General features: G+C 37.7%; 1 protein-coding gene across 2 annotated transcripts in view; it reads right to left on the bottom strand.

Annotated features, from left to right (window-relative positions):
• Window positions 1-17401, bottom strand: part of SLC38A9 (solute carrier family 38, member 9) — a 92392-nt gene that overhangs the window by 22889 nt on the left and 52102 nt on the right. Inside the window, exons 7-10 of one of the 2 annotated variants that reach the window (XM_011942925.1) lie at window positions 16276-16446; window positions 8684-8743; window positions 5108-5302; window positions 1805-1912 (exon numbers count right to left, since the gene is read on the bottom strand). In XM_011942925.1, the coding sequence (XP_011798315.1) occupies window positions 1805-1912; window positions 5108-5302; window positions 8684-8743; window positions 16276-16446 (534 nt within the window). The remainder of the gene's footprint in view (window positions 1-1804; window positions 1913-5107; window positions 5303-8683; window positions 8744-16275; window positions 16447-17401) is intronic. The other variant, XM_011942926.1, reaches the window with a different exon arrangement.

The raw sequence follows: 17401 nt of genomic DNA, 5'->3' as shown, positions 1-17401 counted from the left end.
GAAAATACTGCTGGTCTAGGCAAACCCATCTCAGGGGATTCCTTAGTGTAAAAAGTAGAGATGTATAAAAAGTCCACTGACTCTGCTATATTATTTTAGGAAAAGAAGAGAAAACAATTAAGAATCAAGCACTAGCTCTAAAATAAAATAAATAAATCTAAATAAAATAAGACTAGTTTTCAACACATTCTTTTTAATTTAGCTGAATTTCCTGTCTCTCAGAGTAATCAATTCTATTACTTAGTTAAGATATCCTGTAAAGCAATTTGTTATTTAATCCTTTTCTATCTTTTCTAATTAAGGCAAGTAAGACCACTGTTAGGTTTCTAACTTGTCATATTATAGTGGGTAGTCAGCTTTTTCCCATTAACTACCAAAAGCTATCTTTTTGAGAAAATTTATTGAAAACCTGAGACTCTTTTTAACAGCACTATTGAAATAAAATTCATGTTTCACCCACTTAAAGTGTACAACTAGTTTTTAATTGAACAGTATATTCGCAGAGTTGTACAACCACAACCACAACACTTTATTCCTTTTCTATTGCCAAATAATATCCCATTGTACAGACATACCACATTTTGGCCAGACGCGGTGGCTCATGACTGTAATCCCAGCACTTTTTGGAGGCTGAGGCAGGCAGATCACCCAAGGTCAGCCTGGCCAATATGGTAAAACCCTGCCTCTACTAAAAATACAAAATTAGCTGGGCATGGTGGTGTGCGCCTGTAATCCCAGCTACTCAGGAGGCTGAGGCAGGAGAATCACTTGAACCGGGAGGGGGAAGTTGTAGTGAGTTGAGATTGCGCCACTACACTCGAGCCTGGGCAACAGAGTGAGACTCTGTCTTAAAAGAAAAAAGAAAGATATACTACATTTTATGTATCCATTCGTTAGTGATAGACACTGGGCCATTTCCACTTTTGGCTATTATGAATAATGCTGCTATAAACATGCATGTACAAGTTTTTGTGTGGAAAATACACTTTTTTAAAGAACACATTTATGCCATGATTATTACATAATACATTAAATAATACACTCCTTCACAAAATGGTTTTAAAGAAGCTCCAAACTTCTGCTGCTTACTTTATTCCTTTGAAAAGGCATATCAAGAAAGGATGTAAGCAGGAAGAAGATAATTGCATTACACATATTTGAGAAAGGATTCATATTTGGAATGTATAAAGAACTCCTATAAATCAATATAAAAAAGCAGACAGTTAAATAGAAAGATAGAAGAAACACTTCAGAAAAGATGAAATCCAAATGGCCAACAAACATATGAAAAGTTGCTAACTCCACTGATCATTACAGAAATGTAAATTAAAACCACATTGTATGTTCCCAACAAAAAGATAAATATTTGAGGTGATGGATATCCCAATTACCCTGATTGGAACACTACACACTGCATAGAGGTATTAAAATATCATATGTACCCCCCTAAATATGTACAACTATTTTATGTCAATAAAAATTTTTAATTAAAAAGCACAAAACCACAATGTAATACCACATTATATACTCATCAGAAAGGCTGGATGAAAAACACAGAAAGTGCAAGTGTTAGTGCACTATAACTTAAATGAACTTCAACTAATAAGTAGAAATGACAAAGGGCCCTGGTTACCACTAACTGCCGGAAACTCAAAATAATCTCAATTGTAGTCCTGTTTTTAACTTATTAGCATTTATAAAAATGCCCAGCATAAAAAAAATCATTACTTGTTTTAGAACAGCATAACAATGGTTAACTTAAGATCACATTATTGTAATTTATTATTTTGCCAAAACAGCTCACCTGGTACAAAAAATTCTGTTGGTATAAACCAATGAAATTCCAAATGAAATTCCAAGCGAACTGCCTTAAAGGTGACAAGGAAAATCAAATAAAGGACAGATACTGTGCCTGTGAGGAAAAAATTCAGAAACCATTTATTATCTTTGTGTGTTTTACAGATTATTTTAAAATCAAGCATTGTTTCCATAGTCTCAGCAAAGTGTGGGAAACTGTTACCTGCATTGATTATCTCCACTAACACCCAGCTGGGATCTAAAGACTAGAAACAAGCTGAGGGAGTTACCAGAAAAAGAACAAAAAACTCTATGTAGTACGCCTAACAAGAACCAGACGGGCTGAGCGTGGTGGCTCACACCTGTAATCCCAGCACTTTGGGAGGCTGAGGTGGGCAGATCACCTGAGGTCAGGAGTTCGAGACCAGCCTGGCCAACATGGCGAAATTCATCTCTACTAAAAATACACAAGTTAGCCAGGTGTGATGGCACGTGCCTATAATCCCAACTACTTGGAAGGCTGAGACAGGAGAATCACCTGAACTCGGGAAGCAGAGGTTGCAGTGAGCCAAGATTGCACCACTGCACTCCAGCCTGGGCAACAGAGCGAGACTCCATCTCAAAGGAAAAAAAAAAAAATAAGAAAAGAAGTATCAGATGAAGGTAGCTCATACATTGCTGAATGCAAACAAAACTACTTCATTTGCTTATGAGTTGAGTTTAAGCAGAAGATATAAGCAGAGAGTCCACTATAAAATTGTAGGATTACATAGGATAAAACTAACTTTTATTCTTTGAATTGGAAGTGTTAGAGACAGTCTGTCACAGTATTTAATGTGAGATGGTAAGAAGGTAAAGAAAAAAAAGCAGTGAACGTGGATCAAAAGCATATTTGAGAAAGGTGAGAAGCCAAAATACATGAACAATCCTGATCTAGTATCTAGATGAGGTTTTGACTAGGTAGCACCACTTGCTAGACGGAGATTCCAGACTCCATTCTCAGGTATTATATACAGGGTAAAATGGGCATTCAGAATTTTTTAGTAGTGTAGAAGGCAGAAGATTATTCCTTTTAAGAAATTAAGTCTAGTCATTATGGAGTAGAGTCAGAAAACTCAGGAAGGCCTTAGATGCTAATTCCTCTAATGAAGCTATGGTTTTAAGAGAAAGGGAAACTACCAACGAAAAGAACAAAAGCAGAATATCCTTAAGGAGCTGGAGAATCAACGATCAACCTGGTTGGAACTCTGGTGATTGTTGTGCCCAATTGAGCAAATCCTTCTATAAGTTCATATTATTTTAAAAGATCTGTTTCATAGAAAAGTTGGCAAGCAAATCAGGAAACCACGAATGAGTGATATAAGCAGTACTGTCGGTTTGGAGATTAGCTGATTCATAAAGGATGAAAACAAGACGGCAGAGCTTATATAACCACAACTCTTCATCTTCTGTGTGTCTATGGCAGCTTACAGTGAATTCTGTACCTGAGGCAGACAGGCAAAGAGAAATAATTTTAACTTTTCCTTTGGTCTTCTGGAAACCTAGAAGCCACTGCCTTGTTCCTTGATATGATGGGTTATTTATTTATTTATTTATTTACTTATTGAGACAGAGTTTTCGCTCTTGTTGCCTAGTGGCATGATCTCGGCTCACTGCAACCTCCGCCTCCTGGGTTTAAGCAATTCTCCTGCCTCAGCCTCCCGAGTAGCTGGGATTACAGGCATGCGCCACCACGCCTGGCTAATTTTGTATTTTTAGTAGAGACAGGGTTTCTCCATGTTGGTCAGGTTGATCTCGAACTCCTGACCTCAGGTTATCCGCCTGCCTCAGCTTCCCAAAGTGCTAGGATTACAGGTGTGAGCCACTGCACCTGGCCTATCTATTTATTTTATGCTCTAGATTGCCGACCAAAGATCACATCCACAGGGAGGAGGTGAAATTGTATGGTTTATGTGGAGTTATCAATTCCTAATGAATGATATCCTTGTCTTTAGTTAGCCAGATCTGAACTTTCACTGGGGGTTCCTTTTGCCATCTTCTTTTTTTTTTGAGATACAGTCTCGTTCTGTCACCCAGGCTGGATGGAGTACAGTGGCGTGATCTCAGCTCACTGCAACCTCCACCTCCTGGGTTCAAGCAATTCTCTGCCTCAGCCTCCCAAGTAGCTGGGATTACAAGCGCCTGCCACCACGCCCGACTAATTTTTGTATTTTTAATAAAGACGGGGTTTCACCATCTTGGCCAAGCTGGTCTTGAACTCCTGACCTTGTGATACACCTGCCCTGGCCTCCCAAAGTGTTGGGATTACAGGCATGAGCCACCGCATCTGGCCCCTTTTGCCATTTTAAGTGGAATAAAAACATTCGTTTAGTGGTTTTTGAAAAGCAGGGGTCACAGAAAGAGGTCTATTGCTTGAAGAAGGCAACAGTGTTCTAAGAAAAAAAAAAAAGCACTGAGGAAGAGAGCAAAAGCAGAATAAACCTAAGAAGCCTGACATAGAGAATGATTTCCCAGGTTCAAAGTCAGGTGACAATCCTGCATAATACTCTCAGAGACTGTAGGAAAAAACATTCTATAACCTTCCTTAGTAAGTTCTGTTTCCAACCGTTAGAATTGAGAATTCCTATAACATCCAATTTGGATCTCTCCTCCTGAAATTTTCATCTATTTCATCTAGTTGTATCCTCAGAGGAAATGAGGAAGAATTGTTCAGTAAGTTTAGAATGAGAAACCAAATAATTCATGGCTCAAAAAAAACCCAAAAAACTACAACCAAACCAAAACTGGTCATCTACACTTTTCTCCGTGCCAAACTCTATTCAAAAAATAGAAAAAATCAGGTTATCATAAGAATGAACAACTTGCCAGGCACGGTGGCTCACACCTGTAATCCCAGCACCTTGGGAGGCCGAGGCAGGTCAATCACCTAAGGTCAGGGGTTCAAGACTAGCCTGGACAACATGATGAAACCCCACCTCTACTAAAAATACAAAATTAGCCAGGCGTGCTGGCACACACCTGTAATCCCAGCTACTTGGGAGGCTGAGGCACAAGAATTGCTTGAACCCTGGAGGCAGAGGTTGCAGTGAGCCGAGACTGGGCCATTGCACTCCACCCTGGGCAACAAGAGCGAAACTCTGTCTCAAAAAAAAAAAAAAAAGAAAAAGAAAAAAACAAAACAAAAAGGAATGAACAAATTAAACACAGACGAACAGGCTTGGAAGGTAACTCCCCAATCAGACCATATTTCCCTAGACTCCACCACGTATTCTATTACACAAAGTCTCCATAATTCAGTGGTACTACTTACCTAGGATATTAAATTTTGAAAAAAATGAAGGAGATTTGAAATTGAGCAGTGGAAGGAGGAGCCCTACAAGATAAAAGGGCACTGTTCTGGACTTATTCCACCACTTTTCAAACTGTTGGGCTCCTGTGTCATTGGCATAGAAAATCATAGAGCTGTTGTCAGGATGGCCTCCACTCCCAGCACTTGGACAAATCACTGCAATAGGAAAGTACCAGATTAGAGAAGATGACCAAAAAAAACCAAAAAACAAAAAACGAAAAAACAAAAAAACAGAAAATGACTGCCTCTAGAGACAGACACTTGCTCTACCAACCTCAACTTTTCCCAGGAGCCTAAATGTCTCCTTTCTGGAAAAAATAGAGGGTTAATTTTAGGAATATTAGTACTCCTTCACCTAAAAATAAATAAGAGTGAGGAAATCTTTAAAATTTCTGAGATATTATCTTTATTTTTATTTATTTATTTTTTGAGACAGTTTCGCTCTGTCGCCCAGGCTGGAGTGCAGTGGTGCAATCTCGGCTCACTGCAACCTCCGCCTCCTGGGGTCAAGTGATTCTCCTACCTCAGCCTCCTGAGTAGCTGGGATTACAGGCACATGCCACCATGCCAGGCTAATTTTTGTATTTTTAGTAGAGACGGGGTTTCACCATGCTGGCCAAGCTGGTCTCCAACTCTTGACCTCGTGGTCTGCCCGCCTCGGCCTCCCAAAGTGCTGGGATTATAGGCCTGAGCCACTGTGCCCGGCCTAAATGTATGTTTCTTACATACTGATCTACAAGTGGCAATTTCTTCTGTTATCAGACAGAATACCAGCCATTCTCACTGTGTTTCTAATGTCACAATAGAGTTTTTGCTAATAATCAGTTCTTTGTAAAGAACTCTTAATGCAGATAGAAAATACACATCTTAAGTAACCCTTATACTTATCATTTGTCAAAGAGAAAGAATATTCATTGTCAGTTCTATTTTTAATTTTATTGTCTATCCATTATTTGGCATGCCACAAAGCCAAACATTTAATTTTCCTTCTCCTTCTCAGTCAACATTTTAGTGTGCTTTTTTTCTTCTGTGCTCTGGACAGAAATTGTCTTGTGCTAATTATAGTGGTTAAAAGCACAGACTATGGCAGCTGGGCACAGTGGCTCATTCCTCTAATCCTAGCACTTTGGGAGGCTGAGGCAGGAGGCTCACTTGAGGCCAGGAGTTTGAGACTAGCCTAGAAAACATGGCAACCCTGTCTCTACAAGAATAACAAAATTTTGCTGGATGGGATGTGTAACTGTAGTTCCAGTTACTTGGGCGGTGGAGGTGGGAGGATTGCTGAAACCCAGGAGTATCAGGTTGCAGTGAGCTCTGATCATGCCACTATAGGCCAACCTAGGCAACAGAGAGAGATCTTGTCTCAAAAAAAAAAAAAAAAAAAAAAGAGGCCGGGCGCGGTGGCTCAAGCCTGTAATCCCAGCACTTTGGGAGGCCGAGACGGGCGGATCACGAGGTCAGGAGATCAAGACCATCCTGGCTAACACGGTGAAACTCCGTCTCTACTAAAAAAAAATACAAAAAAACTAGCCAGGCGATGTGGTGGGCGCCTGTAGTCCCAGTTACTCGGGAGGCTGAGGCAGGAGAATGGCGTAAACCCGGGAGGCGGAGCTTGCAGTGAGTTGAGATCCTGCCCCTGTACTCCAGCCTGGGCGACAGGGCGAGACTCCGAGACTCCGTCTCAAAAAAAAAAAAAAAAAAAGGGCACAGGCTGTGGATGGAAGTTAATTGACTGAATAATGAATTCCCAACTCTGCCACTTAATATTTAGGTGTCCTTGGATGAAATTAACTACTATGTTCCCTGGTCTCTTCACCTGGAAAATGGAGTTGACAGTATCCACCACTTAGGGTTGCTGTAAAACATTTAATGCAATGCCTGCACATAGGCATTCAATAAATGTCAACTGTAATTTATTTTTTTTTTTTTGAGACAGGGTCTCACTCTGTCATTCAGGCTGGAGGGCAGTGGCGTAACTATGGCTCACTGTAGCCTCAACCCCTCAGGCTCAAGTGATCCTCCTGCCTCAGCCTCCCGAGTAGCTCGGAATGCAGGCGCATGCCGCAATGGTCAGCTAATTAAATTTTTTTTTTGTAGAGACAGGGTCTTGCTATGTTGCCCAGGCTGATCTCAAAGTCCTGGGCTCAAGCAATCCTCCTGCCTCGGCCTCTCAAAGTGTTAGAATTAAAAGCATGACGCACTATGCCCAGTAGCTACAATTTTTTACATTAACTGAAATGTATTGTTTCATATTCTCACTGTTTACTACACTGTTCAAAATAAACAGCAGAGAAATCAAGAAGTGCTGGATATAAGATATCACTATATAAAGTAAACTGACTTTGCTGATGGTGTTCTCTAAATCATCAATGTGACTGTGATATTAATATTTATTACCTTAATGATGAACTGACTCCCTACTGGAGAAGTACTATTAACTTTAGATATTAGTAAACTAGTTTCATCAATTAATATTAGAATAGGTATAGTAAAATAATTTTCTCTTTAAATACAAGGATGTTATTTCGTTCTCTGAAAATTCTGAGTAAGGGATAGGGCACAAGAGATTTTAGTATAATAATTCAAAGGTATACGTGTGTGTGTCCACAGGAATAAAAGCTAGTACTTTACTCACTGACTTTCTAGCATTAACAAAAGACAGGTTTAATTAGGGGGAAAAGTAAGATAATGAGTAGCAAATACTGGACTGTAAACTTCATGAGAGGAGGGACTTTTGTCTGTTCATTATTATATCCCCAGAGCCTAGAATAGTTCCTGACACATAGTAGGTTTAATAAATGTGTTTAATGAATTATCCTCTTAGTGATCAATGTGCATCTCCATCAACATGACATCAGTTTAGTATCCCTGAAATCTAAATACATAAAGCTTTAGGTGATGTTCAAGTTTAACAGCATAACTGTTACCAAAGTTATAGTAACGTTTATATTCACTTTCCCTGTAATTGTCATACTGGATTAAACCCATTGGCCACAATGGTTTATTTTTTAAAAATAAAGAAAAATTTCTAAGAAATTAATTTCTTTTGGAGCCAAAGCTTCAATTTATTTTTCCATATTTAGTTACTAACCTCTGTTTATTACTAGAAAATGAATTCTTTTACAGGTTACAAATTTGTATAGCCTATATATTAATAACTAAAACAACAGATCTCTAAAACTAAGTTAAACTGAGAACTACGCTTCTAGACATCTGATATAATTAATAGTGATATCGGTTCTTGAAAATATTGATTATTCACCGGCAAATATGTATACTGTAATTAAATTGTGAGTTGTATAATATGAACTAAATGTTGCCTAGCTCACATTAACACAACCTATTGCCTGGTTACATTAACACAGCCTTTTTGGAGGTTCTTTTTTTAAAAACACACTAACTACCAACAATTTAGCAGCTCAGTAAACATAATAATTTTGTACTAATCATTTACCTAAAATAAGGTCACATGTTCTACCTTAAATTCTTTTTGGAGCAAGGTGGAGAGTAAAGAAACAAACATCCCAAACTACTTACCAGGGTTGCTATTATTGGTACTCAGTATAGTGTCCGTGTCATTAATGTGATGAATAAAATCTAAAAATAAAGGAAAAAATATAGTTTAACACTGAATGAAAGATACTAAATCTATTACCCTCGAAGGTCTTTTATTTATAAAAATCTTTTTTTTTCTCTTTCTTTGAGACGGAATCTCTCTCTGTTGCCCAGGCTGGAGTGCAGTGGCGCGATCTCGGCTCACCGCAAGTCCGCTTCCCGAGTTCACGCCATTCTCCTGCCTCAGGCTCGCGAGTAGCTTGGACTACAGGCGCCCGCCACCACTCCCGGCTAATTTTCTGTATTTTTTTAGTAGACACAGGTTTCATCGTGTTAGCCAGGATAGTCTCGATCTCCTGACTTTGTGATCCATGCACCTCAGCCTCCCAAAGTGCTAGGATTACAGGCATGAGCCACTGCGCCCGGCCTATAAAAATCTTTTAATATCTGTGTAGTAATCTAGTACACTGAACCAAGATGACTTCACTGTTAACATAGCTTCACCTTCTGCAGTTTTCTTCACTTATAGGCATGATAATGTTAATGGCTTCACAGTTCCACTGTGGAAAATCTTTACATAATTGAAGATTTCAGAAAAATCTATCCACAACACTGAATTAATGATAGTTTAAAGCCCCAGAATAAAGATATGTATGTAAGTTTTCTTTTATACTCACACTAAAGTTATATTTCACATACAGTACAGTTCTAAAGTGTGCAAAAAGGGGAAACCAACACTCATACACAGCTAACCTTACCTGGAAAATCAATTAAAGTTTTTTTTTTACAAAGTACAATACATACTTTTATAGATCTAAGGCCATATACGAATTGTTATGCACATAAAGAACCACTGAATTAGACTAAAGGAAGTAACAAAGAATAAAGCACATGCAGATGGCTGAGCATTCATCATTCTACAGTGAAAAAGAGAACAGGCAGAGAATGTGTTTACTTGCCTCAGGGGATTTACTTTATTCTGTTTGATATTAACCTTCTATAACCTGAGTAAGCATTAATAAAAGTATTTGTTGTGAAACTTGAAAAAGATAGTAAAAGGTGCTGGGTTAGGTTTTAAGGTCATAAAACTAAGTTAAATAGTTGAATTATTCATATTCACTGTATGTTTCTCAAGATAGAACTAAAAAAAAAACAGTGTAGTACTCTGGGTTTTTATAATATCTCCAAGGGTTGTTTATGATTTAAGATTGGAATTTATGAATCTTTGTGTAATTTCTTGATGCCAAAGACTTACAATAAGGCTAGTAAAATCTTGACACAAAGTGTACTGGGTTAAATAGCATTCCTCTTACCCCAATTTTACGTCCACTAGAAACCTCAGAATGTGACCTTTTTAAAAATAGAGTCTTTGTAGATATAATCAAATTAAGATGAGGTCATAATAGATTAGGGTGGGCCCTAAAGCCAATGACTGATGTCTTTTATTTTATTTTATTTTTAACTTTTTGAGACAGAATCTTGCTGTCACCCAGGCTGGGGTGCAGTCGCATGACTGCAACCTCCACCTCCTGGGTTCAAGAAATTTTCCTGCCTCAGCCTCCCGAGTAGCTGAAATTACAGGCACCTGCCACCACACCCAGCTAATTTTTATATTTTTAGTAGAGACAGGGCTTCACCATGTTGGCCAGGCAGGTCTCGAACTCCTGACCTCAGGTGATCCACATGCCTCGGCCTCCCAGAGTGCTGGGATTACAGGCATGAGCCACCGTACCCAGCCCAATTTATAGGAAGAGGGAAATTTGGACACAGACACACAGAGGGAAGAGGGCCATGTGAAGATGGAGGGAGAAACTGGAGTGATGTACCTACTTGCCAAGGAATGCCAGAGACCACCAGCAACCAACAAAGGTTAGGAAGACGCAAGGAAGGATTCTTCCCTAGAGCCTTAGGAGGGACCAGGGCCCTGTTCACCCTTTGATTTCACATCTCTAGTATCCATAGTTATGAAAGAAGAAATCCGTGTTGTTGTAAGCGTATTAATGGTAATTTGTTACTGCACCCTTGGGAAACTAACACACCGAGGCTCATGGACAGCATGAAAAAGAAAAACCACAGGCCAATATTTGTTAGGAAAAGACACAAAAGGTCTAAACAAATGTTAGCTCCTACCCCTCCAAAAAAGCAAATTCAATCCAGTAAGGCATTTGAAAAATATATGTCATGACTAAGTTTACCCCACAATACAAGGATGGTTTAAATTTTACAAACTGTATTCATTTAATTCATCATATTGATAAAGGAGAAAATTTAACTAAGATAATCTCTTGATTGTCTCTTAGTATATTTTATCTCAAGAGATGTAGAATAAGTACTTGATAAAATTCAACCACTTTAATAAAAATGCTTAATAAGACAACAGATGGGAGTGTCTTTAAATTATTAAAGAGTACAACTGATATCCCACAACAAACATAATGTGAAACATTAGAAAGATTTCCTTATGAACAATATATCTGCAGGCACTGCTTCAGTGCAACTTCACACTTAAAAAAAAACCATCAATATATACATATACACACACGTTTATATGTATGTGTCTGTGTACGTATATATAATTACATGTCTATAAATATAAATGTATGTATACATATATGAACTATTAAAAAATAACTGGAAAGGTTTATTTTATTTTATTTTTATTTGAGATGGAGTCTCCCTCTTGTTGCCCAGGCTGGAGTGCAGTGGCATGATCATGGCTCACTGCAACCTCCACCTCCCAGGTTCAAGCGATTCTCCTGCCTCAGCCTCCTGAGTAGCAGGGATTACAGGGGCCCACTGCTACGCCTGGGTAATTTTTATACTTTTAGTAGAGACGGGGTTTCGCTGTGCTGGCCAGGCTGATCTCTAACTCCTGACCTCAGGTGATCTGCCTGCCTTGGCCTCCCAAAGTGCTGAGATTATAGGCGTGAGCCACTAAGCCCAGCCAGAAAGCTTTTTAAATTCACAGATGATATGATTATTTAAATAGGAAATACAAAGTGCATCCACAAAATTTTTATTTTTTATTTCTATTTTTTTTTTGAGATGGAGTCTCACTCTGTCACCCAGGCTGGAGTGCAGTGGCATGATTTCCGCTTACTGCAAGCTCCGCCCCACCAGGTTCATGCCATTCTCCTGCCTCAGCCTCCCGAGTAGCTGGGACTACAGGCACCAGCCATCACGCCCGGCTAATTTTTTTGTATTTTTAGTAGAGACAGGGTTTCACCATGTTGGCCAGGATGGTCTCGATTTCCTGACCTCGTGAACCACCCACCTCGGCCTCCCAAAGTGCTGGGATTACAGGCGTGAGCCACCATGCCCAGCTACAAAATTTTTAGAATCAGTAAGAGTTCAGTAAGTTTGCTAGATTCAAGATAAACATTCAAGGGGCAGGGCACGGTGGCTCACGACTGTAATCCCAGCACTTTGGGAGGCCAAGGCGGGCAGACTACTTGAACTCAGGAGCTCAAGACCAGCCTGGGCAACATGACGAAACCTGTCTCTACAGAAAATACAAAAATTATCCAGGCATGGTGGTGGTATTTGCCACACACACACACACACACAAAATTTAGCCGGGCGTGATGGTGCGTGCCTGTAGTCCCAGCTAGATCGGGAGGCTGAGGTGAGAGGATCACCTGAGCCTGGAGAGGTCAAGGCTACAGTGAGTTGTGATCACACCACTGCATCCCAGAGGCTGGGTGAAAGAGTGAGACCCTGTCTCAAAAAAAAAAACATTCAAAATGTAATTAGGTTCTTTTATAATAGCAACAAATAATTTGACTGTATAATCAAAAATATATCATTACTTTCTGGGAAGATGGAAATGTTCTATTTGTTGAAGGAGGTGTGGGTTGTATAGATGTTTGTATGTATAATTAAGACTTGTTTATTTCAATGAGTAAATTCTATCTAAAAGAAGCACTATATATATATACTAATAGTTGAACTAGGTGGGGAGTGGGAGTAGCATGGTTTATGTCTTCTTAATGGATGTGATGTTAGTCTCAAAAGGGACAAAATTCATTCTTAGGGGGTGAAGAAACTCTTCTTACAGATAACGCATATATATGTATACAGTTCATAAAGAGATTTACAGTATATCTTTGGTATTAAAATTTCATGGGAGGGGTGATCAGAAAAAAATATCTAAAAGGCTCCTTGAAGGGATGATAATGAAAAAATGGTTGAAAAACACTACTATAGATGATTTTAAAATGACAGAATGTTGATAACCGTTTAAACTAGGTAAGGAGAAATTATACTATTCTGTTTTTTTGTATGTGTTTGAGATTTTTTTATATTTTATTATAAAAAATATGCAGTTTTTATACTGCATATTTGTATATTAAAACTATAGTTACAGAAAAAATGTTAAGATCCCGAGGAAAAAGTCCACCAAAAAATGATATGTAAGATCTTCATCAAAAAAAAATTTAAAAACTTAAATAAACGAAGAACTATGCCATGCCAAAGTCATGAATAGGAAGACTCAGTATCTAAATGATATAAATTCTCTCCACATCAATAAATCCAATGCAATGTCAATCAAATTCTAACTCAATATGCAATGATATCAATTACTATACTGTGTACCAACTGATAAAATCAATGTAATTCCAATCAAATTCTGATTGGAATTTTGTGGAACTTGATAAGTTGATTCTAAAATGTATATGGAAGAGTTGTGAATCATAATGGAGAAAAACAGTAATTTTAAAATAAAAAACTTTTGAATAACATAGAGCTACCATATAAAAAGAGAAGACAAGTCACTAATTAGAAGATATTTGCAACGCAATAATGGATAAAAGGTTAGTATTCGAACTTTATAGAGTTCCTATAGGTAAGAAAAGGACCAATAACCCGATAGAAAAATGGGCAAAGGATATGAATAAGCTATTTAATTGTCAATATAATTAAGAAAAGATGATTAATGCCACTCCTTATGAGGAGAAATGCAAATTAAAACCACATCCTGATGGCAAAATTTAAATCTGATAATACTGAGTGTGAGTGAGGATGTGGAACAAGGGGAATTTTCATAAACTGTTGGCAGGAGTGTAAGTGGTACAAGCATGATAAAGAACAATTCTGCAATTTCAAGTAAGGTTGAAAATGTGAATATCTTAAGTTCCAGAAATGTGTCTATAAGGTCCATAGCTTGGAGAAATTCCCTGCCATGTATACAAGGAAACAGAAATAAGGATGTTTAATAAAGCCTTGCACAATAAGTGAAAACAAATTAAATGTTTATCAACGAGAACAGATAAAAAAGTTGTATATTCATATTACTAAATGCTATAAACAATTAGAATGAACTTTGTGTACTAATAGAGATGATGAAAGACAGCAAGCAAGTTGCAAAAGCGTTTGCATAGATTAAAAACAAGCCACCAGGCGCTGCGGCTCACACCTGTAATCCCAGCACTTTGGGAGGCTGAGGTGGACGGATCATGAGGTCAGGAGATCGAGACCATCCTGGCCAACATGCTGAAACCTTGTCTCTACTAAAAATACAAAAATTAGCTGGGTGTGGTGGTGCACACCTGCTGTAGTCCCAGCTACTCAGGAGGCTGAGGTGGGAGGATCCCTTGAGACCAGGAGGTTGAGGCTGCAATGAACCATGATCCCACCACTGCACCAAAAAGAAAGTAATTTAAAAGAATACAGAAAGTATATATAAAATATTTTTAGAAGAGTATTCTTGAGAATAGCAAAAACAAGCAATGACTTTAACATACGACATAGAGCAATGATTAAGCAAATACAATAGTGCTGCCATGTGCAACTGTATACAATCATTAAGAGACACAAATGGTGATTGTAGAAACATAACATGTACTAAAAAATAGGTAATAAAGTAGAAGACAACTAAAATACAATATGATTAACTTTAAAAAGCATGTATTTAGAGATTCCTATCATTTAGGATATAAATTTACATAAGAAAACAAAAAACTAAAACCATTTGCTTTTCCATGATAGGGTTATTATATTAACAACATAAACTTTGTGTTTTACATTTCAATGTTCAAGAAAGAATATAGATAAGCATAACCTATGAGAGTATTTTAATTGTCATCAAAGGATAATTGTACAGTCTTTTTTCCTCTATGATACCATGCTTCGAACTACTTTGAAATAATTGTTATGTTTGATGAATATAGAAAAACTGAAGTTCTGCCATCTTTGAAGCAAAATATGGCAGCTAGTACATGGCAGAAAGCAGTGATAAGCCTGAAAAGTTGGGGACATTAGAATATGATAATTCACATCTAGATAAAGAATGTGAGGACAATATCACCTATAAAGAATAACTGTTTTGGCTGGGTGCGGTGGCTCATGCCTGTAATCCCAGCACTTTGGGAGGCCGAGGCAGGTGGATCAACTTGAGGTCAGAAGTTCGAGACCAGCCTGGCCAACATAGCGAAACACCATCTCTACAAAAAATACAAAAATTAGCTGAGTGTTATCATGGGCGCTTATAATCCTAGCTACTCAGAAGGCCAAAGCAGGAGAATCACTTGAACCTGGAAGGTGGAGGTTGCAGTGATCCGAGAATGTGTCACAGCACTCCAGCTTGGGTGACAGAGCAAGACTCCGTCTCAAAAAAACAAAAAAAACAATAAAAATGCTTGGCAATAAAAATTATAAAGTTAATTTTATTCTTTAAAGTTTAAAATAAAATAGAATTTATCTCCCTCATTCAAAGGCTCTTAGGGAAATTAGCTGCTGTGATTATGTTAGGACTTATTTTGAAATTTGGTTTTCACATAAATCCAGATTTTAAATATATGTTTTATTTAAAGCTGCTAAACATACATTAAACTTTAGGTTTAGTGAAAACTTTAGTAAAACCTTTATACGGAAAAAGGTTTGGTATCTTACACAATAAACTTCCAGTTCAGTACAGTGCCATGAGCCTGTAACCAGGAGGCTGAGGTGGGGGGATCACTTGAGCCCAGCAGTTTGAGACCAGCCAGGGCAACCATAGCAAGGCCCTCTCTCAAAAAAAGAAAAAAAAAAATTTCATTAAGTAAAAAAATGAACTTCCTCTATCCAACCTAAAAAAAATTATAAAAAGTATTTGGACTGATTTCTAAGACTCTCTTCAGAATTTAAGTAGCTGATTTGGGTAAATTATAATTCTGTGATACACAAATATTAATAACATAGTTAGCACATAAATTCCATTATTCTTTGACTTCCTCTTCTTATATCCTAATATGTTGAAAATAAGTGGCTGAAATTTGTTTGCCCTAGAGTCTACATATCAAATTCTTTAGTGAAACAAACTTAAAAGATCTGCTGGATTATAGACATATTTTATATTAACTAAAGATTTTGGAGGAATATTATTCATTCCAAGATTAATGTTTGGAAATAAGTGTACACTATATTTGAGATCACAACCACAGAAAGCAAACTGAATAAAATATATTTTCCAAAATTATATATGTTACTTCTTATTTTATTTATCCCAAGTCCTAGAATTTAAGGCTAGAACTAACATTACAGTAGTAATTGTACTTGAAAGTACTGTGTTAAAAGCATATGATATAGATACTTACTAAAAATAAACTTTCCAGTATTAAAAAGAAAATTTGACATAAGCACCCAATAAACTATCATTGCTCCAATGAGAGACACCAAGGAGAAAAGGAGACTCGACCACTGCCCAAAGGAGCCGAAATAATGTCTGCAGACATCTGGATATTCCCAGGTAGTGGTATCCAACGAAGCTAGATAAAGCAAGAGAAAGAATAAAACTAAATGTTGAACATATATTCCATATTCATAATCTGTGTTCCCCAAATAAACTCAAAATATTGAGCGAAATATTATGGGTATTCTATCGCTAGACATTAGAATACATTATGAGATAATAAAATTAAAACATTATAGAAAAATAAAAAAAGAAATGTAAATAAAATAGTACAGGAAACCTGAGAAACAGATTACAGTATCATAACATTTTATAATTAATAAAAGCAAGTGATAAACTAAGGTTAGACAAATGCATCAGTAAGAGCCAGAAAATATTATGTAATATTTGGCATATTTGAACAACAACATTGGGGAAAGTTTCTTGAGTCACACTTTCTACCACATGCCAATATAAATCTCAGAAAACTGAGTCAAACAGACTGGGCGTGATGGCTCATGTCTATAATTCCAGAACATTCGGAGGCCGAGGTGGGTAGATCACTTGAGGTCAGGAGTTTGAGATCAGCCTGGTCAACATGGTGAAACCCCATATCTACCAAAAAATACAAAAAAATTAGCTGGGCATAGTGGCACACCTGTAGTCCCAGCTACTCTGGAGGCTGAGGCGTGAGAATCGTTTGAACCTGGGAAGCAGAGGTTGCAATGAGCTGAGATCATGCCACTGCGTTCCAGCCTAGATGACAGAGCGAGACTCCATTTCAAAAAAAAAAAAAAAAAGAAAAGAAAAGAAAGAAATTAAATAACAAAAAAGTTAAAAAACATAATGTAGAAATAGAACATGAAAGGTTATCCTCTTCTAGCAACTGAAGAAACAAATTACAATGAAAAAGACAAAGAGGGCTGGGCCTGGTGGCTCAGGTCTGTAATCCCAGCACTTTGGGAGGCTGAGGTGGACAGATTGCTTGAGCCTAGGAGTTGGAGACCAGCCTGAGCAACATGGCAAAATCTCATATTTACAAAAATACAAAA

Source organism: Colobus angolensis, unplaced genomic scaffold (assembly GCF_000951035.1).
Source record: "Colobus angolensis palliatus isolate OR3802 unplaced genomic scaffold, Cang.pa_1.0 Scaffold212, whole genome shotgun sequence".
Taxonomy (NCBI): Eukaryota; Metazoa; Chordata; class Mammalia; order Primates; family Cercopithecidae; genus Colobus; species Colobus angolensis.
Note: the sequence above shows the minus strand (reverse complement) of the source record. Positions and strands in the feature narration are given on the sequence as shown.